The 9,561-nt window shown below is 35.6% G+C and overlaps 3 protein-coding genes across 3 annotated transcripts in view; 2 read left to right on the plus strand and 1 right to left on the minus strand.

Moving 5' to 3' along the window:
• Positions 1-121: 121 nt before the first annotated feature.
• Positions 122-2,490, plus strand: sod3b (superoxide dismutase 3, extracellular b). The gene is made up of 2 exons (XM_067404659.1): positions 122-256; positions 1,735-2,490. The coding sequence occupies exon 2, from the start codon at positions 1,747-1,749 to the stop codon at positions 2,329-2,331; it is 585 nt and encodes a 194-aa protein (XP_067260760.1). The 5' UTR covers positions 122-256; positions 1,735-1,746; the 3' UTR covers positions 2,332-2,490.
• Positions 2,491-2,972: 482 nt separating this feature from the next.
• Positions 2,973-9,162, plus strand: aip (aryl hydrocarbon receptor interacting protein). Its single transcript, XM_067404656.1, has 7 exons — positions 2,973-3,739; positions 4,469-4,651; positions 5,487-5,675; positions 5,932-6,108; positions 7,593-7,734; positions 7,976-8,208; positions 8,322-9,162. Exons 1-7 carry the CDS (start codon positions 3,641-3,643, stop codon positions 8,325-8,327), a joined length of 1,029 nt encoding a protein of 342 aa, XP_067260757.1. The 5' UTR covers positions 2,973-3,640; the 3' UTR covers positions 8,328-9,162.
• Positions 9,163-9,265: 103 nt separating this feature from the next.
• cdk2ap2 (cyclin dependent kinase 2 associated protein 2) overlaps positions 9,266-9,561 on the minus strand; it is an 8,240-nt gene continuing 7,944 nt past the window's right edge. The window contains exon 5 of the mRNA XM_067403887.1: positions 9,266-9,534. Coding sequence (XP_067259988.1) covers positions 9,467-9,534 — 68 coding nt within the window. The 3' untranslated portion in view covers positions 9,266-9,466. The remainder of the gene's footprint in view (positions 9,535-9,561) is intronic.

The following is a 9,561-nucleotide window of genomic DNA, read 5'->3' on the forward strand; positions in this document are numbered from 1 at the left end:
ACCTTATATTATTTGTGATCTTTAGCGTTTCATAGGATTTCTGTGCTGCATTGTGGGCAGCTGTAAAAGGGACAGACATGAAATTTGATCCTTAGAACGAGTGCAAGCATTATAATTTACTAAATATGAGATGTTTACGCCCCTGAGTTATGCAAGTCTAAAACAACAACCGTGCATTCAAGGAAGGAACACCGACCAAGTAACACGTTTGTTATTTAAAAAGTGTTTTTAAAAAAACTGACGTCACGCACGAGAGGTAAGTAATGTAGAGTAGAATCTAATAACAAAAGCATTTAACAAAATAAAAGAATAAAAATAATCTACTAACAAAATGCGAAGTGACTACGTCATTATAAAATGTAACCTGACGATATAGAATTAGTTTTAGGCGATTAGCAACGAAGAGGCGTATGATATTGTTTAGGATATTTGAACATTTTAATGAATTAAGACTGTTAAGGCGAGAGACTACAGGAACTTTCATGCATCGGTCAATTTTGAGATTTAGGCTGTTTGGCTAATCATAAAGTGTTTTAAACTATTGGAAAGAAACATCCAAAATAGGCCTTTTATTGCACTTTATCCATTTGCGTATGTAAATTTAGATTACAACAGGCCTACATATCTTTTAAGGCCGTTTTCTCAAAAGGAGTTTTTTTTTTCTACACTGATCCAGAAATCTCCACTTCAGCAGCACTTACACACACCAAACTTTACATATTTATTCCTATCCATATTCTGAAGGTTTTTACAGAGGGGGTTGTGCATATATAACTTGCCTGATATATACAACATTTTATTCCTTAAATGTTTTTTGTTGTTGCTGTTGTTTTTGGCTGCTGACAATATTTTCAGAGATATGGAGTGATAAAAATCCAAAATGGCAATCCCCTCTGTAAAAATCTTTTAACTCTAATATGTCAACAAAATGTAACAAAAATGTTGAACTTGGTTTAATCCACTGTTCAGGTTTCTGTTCTGGAAATATGCAAATTAGTAGGGACGCAAATATATCGGCCACCATATCGGTATCGGCCGATATATGATCATTTTTAATGTTAAAGTTATCGGCCTGATAAGAAAATTTGACCAATATATTAAAGCCGATAAGTAATAGATTATTACCTTCAGCTGAGACACTTCAGATGCGCTCTGTTTGCCATAATGGTGGTAATGAATTGCTTGAAATATGATTGGAATCACTTCAGAAAGGAAAATACAGTGCAATGTGCAGCGCAAGTCTGTCATAGGCTTCATAAAATTATAATCAGAACATTATAATTCTGTGCTTGGGAAATGGCTTTTAATAGTGAGACTTTTGTTTTTGTAATCAGGCTCTCAAAAATGATTTAAAAATTTTGATTTAGATTTATCGCCTAATATCGGTTATCGACTTTAAAATATGAAGAATTATCGGTTATCGTATCGGCCAAAAATGTTCATGTCTGTACATCCCTACAAATTAGTTCATATTTAATTAGATAATGACTCATTTGCATATTTGGGGAAGTATGGTGATATCTATTAGCTGTTGTTGTTTGTTTTTTACCCTATTCACATATGGTGTCTTCCCTTGAAGTTAATGTTTTTTTGTTTTTGTTTTTTTAATTTTGTGAATATGATAAGCACATAGTTAGATTGTAATGAAATGGGGTGTTGATGTTAAATGCATTGACTCATTTCATTTGACTTGGCTTTATGATTTTCTAATTAAGGTGTTTTGCTTTGCCTCAGGGAAAAGAAGAAATGAAAACCTTCATTTTACAACTGGCATTCTTGCTCAGTTGCTATGTGCACTTTTCTGAGTCACGCTCGACTTTGGCACATGTTTCAAATCCAGTTGAACACAGCGATTCCCTTCTGGCTGTATGTAGAATGCACCCTAACACTCGACTAGCACCTGGCTTGCCTCGTGTGTATGGTCACATTCTTTTCAAACAATCTGGCCCAAAGGAAAAGCTTAGCGTGACTTTCAGGCTGCATGGTCTCCCTGTTGACAGTCAGCAGCCCAGAGCAATGCACATTCATGAGTACGGAGACTTAACTAAGGGCTGCGGATCTACAGGTGGGCATTACAATCCCCTCAGCGTGAACCATCCACAACATCCAGGGGACTTTGGGAACTTTGTGCCTGTTAATGGAAAGATTCGTAAATCCCAGGACTCCAGTGCAACACTCTTTGGGAGACACTCAATACTTGGCCGGTCTGTTGTCATTCATGAGGGAGAGGATGATTTGGGCAAAGGTGGCAACGTGGAAAGCTTGCTGAATGGCAACGCTGGAGGGCGACTGGCATGCTGTGTTATTGGACTGGGCAACACCCAAAATTAATATAAAAATAACATACAATTCATTTTTGAAGTATTTATCAAAAAAATATCTAATACAATTTTAAGATTGAATTGTAGAATTGCATTAATTGGTCAAAATGTCTGGTTCCTATTATATCTACAACACTAAATAACCATTAAACTGAATGAACTGGCTTTACATAGATGTCTTCATTCTTTAAACTTGATTTATGTTAAGTATATGTTTTTATGCTTTATTTAGTGACATAACTAACACAACAAAAGCAAATAATAGATACAAATTAATACAAAAAATAATAACAATAATAATACATTTAAAAAATAATAATTATATATATTTAAAAAAAAAATAATAATAATTATATGCAGTATATAGTATTTTAATATAGTATTTTCTTGCTGTGGTGCTCCTAACGCATCCAGTGCTTCAATATACTGATACAGCTCGAATTTAAATTTTGGCCATCAACATTATTTTTAACCAACAACATCTATGAATATGATATTCACCTAAAATAATAAATAAACAATAAAACAAATGTTCTTTTTTAAAGGTTTGTCATGAAAAATACATAAATAAAAAAGAAACATTTATCAGTAACACTTTACACCACAGTTCATTAGTTAAACATTAGTTAATGTATTAACTAACATGAGCAATACATTTGTTACTGTATTTACTAATCTTCGTTAACGTTAGTTAATGAAAATACAGTTGTTCATTGTTTGTTCATGTTAGTTCACAGTGCATTAACTAATGTTAACAAGATTTTACTAATGTATTAGTAAATGTTGAAATTAACATTAACCCATTTGTGCCCAGATTGTTCTGAATGATTTCATGCATAGTCCTATTAATAGTGTCCTATGTGAACATGTTCTGCATTTATTTTGCCCAGGTTTTTTTTTTTTTTTCTTAAAAAACGTATTTGTATGTGGGGCAACTATAGTTGCCGGTGGGCAAATATGTTGTATGCAATGTAAAATTTGAATAGGAGGATAACATTTATGCATCTAACTCAAAATAACTGCTTTCAACAGATCAATCGAAGTCAAAGAACATTCGATGTGAACACAAAAAAGCTGCATTTAGCTTATAATCTCTTGAATATGAAAACACAACAAACAACAAATCCATTAGTCTTACAAATACAGTTAAAGAAAAGATTATAAATACTCTCAGCATTCAAATGACACACATGGAAAGTCATTGTTTATTTTTTAGCTGTAGCTGCTCAATGTAAACGCTGTCATTCTGGAGCGCCGCTGCAGCGCCATCTATTCTCAGCGTTGCTCGGTTGCTCCACTCTTCTACATCTTCAACAAGAATGGAGGAACTTGCTATCAAGCTCAGAGCGGATGGCATTCAGAAAAAAGTAATCTCTCCCGGAAAGGGGGAACTTTCAACGTTTCCCAATGGAACAAAGGTAATGTAACGTTCAGGACACATTTTACAGTAATGAAATGTCGAAACGGCGAACAAATTAATTATTCTTTAACGTGTCGAACTCTAGATAGCGAGCTAGCTATAGTTTCGCCAGTTTTGACCTGTAATATGGGCCTGAATTGAAAATACCCCAAAAAGTCGTGCAGTGTGGCATGTCAAGTATATATCGCAACAGTACTGTGAGGATTTTAACTGGTTTAAGAGCCGTTTTTACAAGGAAACCCAAGGTATTCAGATTTAGCCGTTAGCTAAACATCGGGATGGATACCTGATGCTATAGAGCAGACCGTGAAGGCGGTCTCACAGGCCAGATGTGTGCTTATCTGTTTGAATTTTTGGCACTGAGAGGGGAGAAAAAATGTTCTTCTCTTCTGAGTGACATTTGAAAGCAGCAACATTATATATCCACTGGCTACATTATAGGAAATATCAATCATATTAAACCTCTAAAGCCAGCCTGACATGAAATAATAGTCAGCCTTTTGACAAAATATAGGAGGGAAAAAAAGGAGTTTGCATATGTGGGCAATAGTAAGTGAAAAATAAAATGTAAACACCATAGCTGTCTATTTCTTTTGCACTGAGAGCTTGTTGGTCTCAAAATTTAGAAATGTATAATCAAACAAAATGTCATAATTCAACATATCAGAGGATTTAAATGAAATGCTGTATGACAAATTAATATTCTTTTATTTTTCTCTCTCAAAAGGTCCAGTTTCATTACCGCACTAGCCTTTGTGATGGCACTGTGTTGGATGACTCTAGGACAATGGGAGGTCACAGTAAACCTATGGAGCTCATACTGGGGAAGAAGTTCAAGCTTCCCGTGTGGGAGCAGGTGGTTACCACTATGAGAGAGGGTGAAATTGCTGAATTCACCTGTGATGTGAAGGTTAGTGACCTGTCTGTCCATTAAAGGATTATTTCACTTCTGAATGAAAAATTCCTGATATTTTACTAATTTACTCACCCCCATGTCATCCTTCTTTCTTCAGTCAGAAAGAAATTAAGGTTTTTGATGAAAACATTCCAGGATTATTCTCCTTATAGTTGACTTCAGTGGTCTCCAAATGGTTGAAGGTCAAAATTACACTTAAAGTGCAGTTACAAAGGGCTTTAAACAAGACCAGACAAGGAATAAGGGTCTTACCTAGTGAAACGATCGGCCATTTTCTAAAAAAATATGACTGTATATGCTTTATAAACACAAATGATCGCCTTGCAAGTGCTTCTGCTTTCTGTATTCTTCAAAAGGCAGTTCCATTACGACATACAGCGTAAGCGAAATGGTGAAAGCACTTGGAGGCGATCATTCGTGTTTATAAAGCATATACAGTTGTTGTTGTTTTTTTTTTTTAAAGAAAATGAACGATCGTTTTGCTAGATAAGACCCTTATTCCTAGTCTGGTATCGCTTAAAGCCCTTTGAAGCTGCACTAAAACTAATTTTAACCTTCAACCATTTGGAGACCATTGAAGTCCACTATAAGGAGAATAATCCATGAATGTTTTCATCAAAAACCTTAATTTCTTTCTGACTGAAGAAAGAAAGACATGAACATCTTGGATGACATGGGGGTTAGTAAATGATCAGGAAATTTTTATTTGAAAGTGAACAATCCTTTAATTCTTTTCTGCCTTATAGTCATATGTTAATATGAACATTTATTTTTTTTTAGATTTTTTGGCTCAGAACTTTCTGATTTGTTCTTGTTTCTACTGTTATAGCACACGGCTCTCTACCCCATGGTTTCTCTGTCACTACGCAACATCAGCCAAGGAAAAGACCCACTGGAAGGACAGAGACACTGCTGTGGAGTAGCTCAGGTTCACGCGCATCATTCCATAGGTCACCCCGATCTGGATAAGTTGCAGGCCAATCCTCAGCCACTAGTTTTCACTCTGGAAATGCTACAGGTGAGAAACGGTAGCATGATATAATTTTTGGAGGTGCAGTTGTACAGGAGAGTGGACAGATATGCTCTTACAACCACATGAACAGCCTTGTAACTAAACTTATTTTCCGTTCCATGTGCATATTAAGGTTTTAACTGAGCTATAATGTGCATTTTACTAATTTAACAACAACAAAAAATAAGTAGATGCTAGTATTTGCCATTAATTTTTTTTTTTAACACTGATTCATGATTTTCTGTGTTCTCATCTTCCCAAGGTCTTGCCCCCTGGTTCCTTCCAGTTGGAAATATGGGCAATGACAGATGATGAGAAACTGGAGGCCATACCACAGATTCATGAAGAGGGAAATGTGCTCTTCAAGAGTGGAGAAATTGCAGCAGCTGCTGAGAAGTATTACAATGCTATAGCCTGTCTGAAGAGCTTACAGATGAAGGTTAGCTTTTATAGTTGCTAAGCATTATAACTTAGACCTTACCCTTGTTGAAGAACAAATGTTGTATCGTTGAAGCATTGCATGCAAGATATCAGGGGTGGTTTTTGCACAAAATGAAGCCATTTAAAACCAACAGTATGGCTGCATGTTTAATAGTATTTGATCACAACTTCTGTTTGTCTCGATTGATTAAAGCTGCAGTCCGTAACTTTTTTTGGTTAAAAATGATCCAAGATCAATTGTTGAGCAAGTACATAACCAGCCTGTGTTCAAATCTCCTTACCTTAGCCCGATTCACAACGGTAAGCTTGTAATAATGTTTTATAATATTATCTATATAGTCACGCTTAACATTAACAATTTGAGAACAAAGTATAACAATAATAACAATTTGCACGGTTTGACGTGATCCGAGCTAAACAATTGTTAGATTTAATCAACATTGGCAGCATGATTTATTGTAGTGCTTTTTTTTTTCTTCAGTTGGTCAGAACAAAAGTGGCAGACATGTTACTTGTTTAGATGACTTTTCTGGTGAAAATCCGTATTTTGGTCATACTTCCAAGACTACAATCTGTGATTCCGAAGTACATTTTCCACACTGGTCCGGTGACTGACAGCAAACATTAGATTCTGCTGAGGAGCCATGCCGATGCAAAACCCACGTAAAGAAGATAATCCCGCAAATAACTGCAATTACAGGTTTCAAACAGAGATGGCAACAAAGAGGCAAAACTTACAGAGTGCAGCTTTAAGCAAACTCATCTGTGATATTGGTCCGCTGCTTAAATATCCTGAAAACCTTTTTGTCATTTGACATTTCCTTTATCTTGCATCGGTAACAAGCCTCAATTAGATTTCATGCTTAGAGATTTACATCCCTCAATTTGAGCTTTTTACTTAAATGGAAACATTTTACTCAGTGTTTTACTTATTTGAACATGCTTTCTCTGCACTGCAAAAAAGCACTGGTGATCTGAAAACACCTTCATGAGCATCACTTGTGGCTAAATCTGCAAGCAAACCTTCTCAGTGACAAACCAAACATGAATCTCACCCATGTTGTTGCTGAATATATGCACTTGTACAACCTCTGTGCTACAATATAAAGCCTTTTTTGTTGTATTAATAGAAAAAAAATTACATAATTTGGAAATATTGTAATTAATATTAAGTTTTAGCTTTTGAAAGAACTGGTAAAATGTTAAGAAGCTTTTTATAATGAAGAGTGTTAATGTAAACGATAAACATAATGAATCAGGATACAAATGGGGGAAAATAAACCCTGTGTTGCTCTCTTGATTTGTGCTTGCTAAAGAAATTTCTCAAATGAGAGTAAATAATCATGATTATCATATTGTGCCAAATTATTATCATGACTTTACATTTCCTTTGTTTAACAATTATAGCGTAGCACTTGCCAACAGTGTATTATATTTCTTAGAGTTCATCTTTTGCTTAAAACATATATTCCCTGTTCAAAGGAGCGTCCGGGTGATGAGAATTGGATCAAACTAGATTACATGATCACTCCTCTCCTCCTCAACTACTGCCAGTGCAAGCATATGTTGGGCCAATACTACGAGGTTTTAGACCACTGCTCTTCTATCGTCAACAAGTACGAGGGTAAATATCAAAACAAGTACAAAAATTACATGCAGTTCTTTAGAATTACCTACTGATTACAAATAAAGCTAGGCATCTCAAAGAAGCATTTATTTTTCTCTTTTAGGGTAGTTTTTCACTTTGAGGGAATTAAAAGCTGCACTAATATATTCTTTACAAACAAGCTACAGTTAACTCAAGTACAGTCTATACTGTTTTATTGCATTTCAGATGCCCATATTCAGTCTTGTCTTTCTCCCAGATAATGTGAAGGCATATTTCAAACGAGGGAAAGCTCATGCAGCGGTATGGAATGAAGCAGAGGCAAGAGCTGACTTTGCCAAAGTGATTGCATTGGACCCATCACTTGAAACTTCAGTTGCAAAAGAGTTGAGATCAATGGAGGAACGCATTCGGGAAAAACAGAAAGAGGAGAAGGGACGCTACAAAAATCTGTTCAACTACAGCGACAAAGCCTCTGCTGCAGCTACCACGGTTAGTTTCAACACATACTCAAGGGCAGGCTATGAAGAATCTAAATTAGGGTGAATATTGTTAAACAACAACAAAAAAGGCTTCTCAGTTAACCTGTTATTTCCTCTTTTCAGGGCTGAAACAAAGATGAACATCCCATTTTCCATTTATAAGGAGATATGCACTGTCAAGTTTGAGCATATGCACTCTGATAAATTTAACCATCACAAGTCTATTTAACCCATCATCCCTCCCTTATTGTTCATCATGTTTTATTGGTAAATTGATATATAAATGAAGAGTGCATCCAGTGCATAGCTTTGAATGGCCTGGTCATCCATTTATCCTTGAGAGTTACCCATCATTTGTTGAAGAATGCTCATTTTCATTGAGTTACCAATGGGATCTGCAACTCCTGAGAACCAGGAATGGGTAAATACCAGCCTTGTATATTCATTTTTGGATATAGCTGATGGAAATTCTCACAGAACTTCATAACCATGTGCATTATGGTCAGTGCTCTTTAACAAGGGCAGTCTGAATGAAACCAAGCAGAAAGACAATCTGAAGATGATAAAATGGGATTTCTATGACTATATCCTCCCACCCACAATTTGAGTTATTCTTTTGTATTTATCATGTGTATTAATTTTATTGCTATTACCCTTATTGTTTTTGTATGTATACATTTTAATCTTGAAAGATAACAAATTTGTCAGGCATTAGAAGGCCTATGAAATAAGTGAAAGACACATTGTTAACACTGTGATAGCACATGTAAAAGAATCCCTTTCCCCATCAGTGAAACAGAAAATGTATACTCGTTCACATTGTGTAGTTAATTAATGAAACTGTCACAGTTAAACCTATATATGTCACTACAAATAAAAGGATATTTTCAAAATGCTTTTTAAATACATGTTGCTGCAGCTATTCTGCATTTATGATGTGACTGAAGCCAAATAAAATTCTTCACCCCCATTTGTACAAAAGCACTTCTTGCATGCAGTGGAATTGAAAATCTGACAAACTGCTTGATTTAATTTTTTTATTTAAATACAGAATTGCAAAAATTGGGCTTAAAAAATTTCTATTCTAATCGTAGTAACACTACATGAGGTGTACATCTGGGAGATAGCTATGCATGATGGACAATGGTCAATAAGAAAGATAGAAAGAGATGGTGTTGTAAATAGCTTGGCAGAGAAAAGGAGCATGTCTGTGAGAAACAGAACAATGAGGAGACAAGTACCGGAGGGAGGGTGGGTGTGTGTGTGTGTTATGTGCGAGCACTTCGTTCTGTCTCCGCTAGACACTCCCTGACAAGAGCACGTGCGTGGATGATACCTAAAGGAAGACAGAAACACATATCAG

The sequence above is a fragment of the Chanodichthys erythropterus genome, chromosome 12, assembly GCF_024489055.1.
Source record: "Chanodichthys erythropterus isolate Z2021 chromosome 12, ASM2448905v1, whole genome shotgun sequence".
NCBI lineage: Eukaryota > Metazoa > Chordata > Actinopteri > Cypriniformes > Xenocyprididae > Chanodichthys > Chanodichthys erythropterus.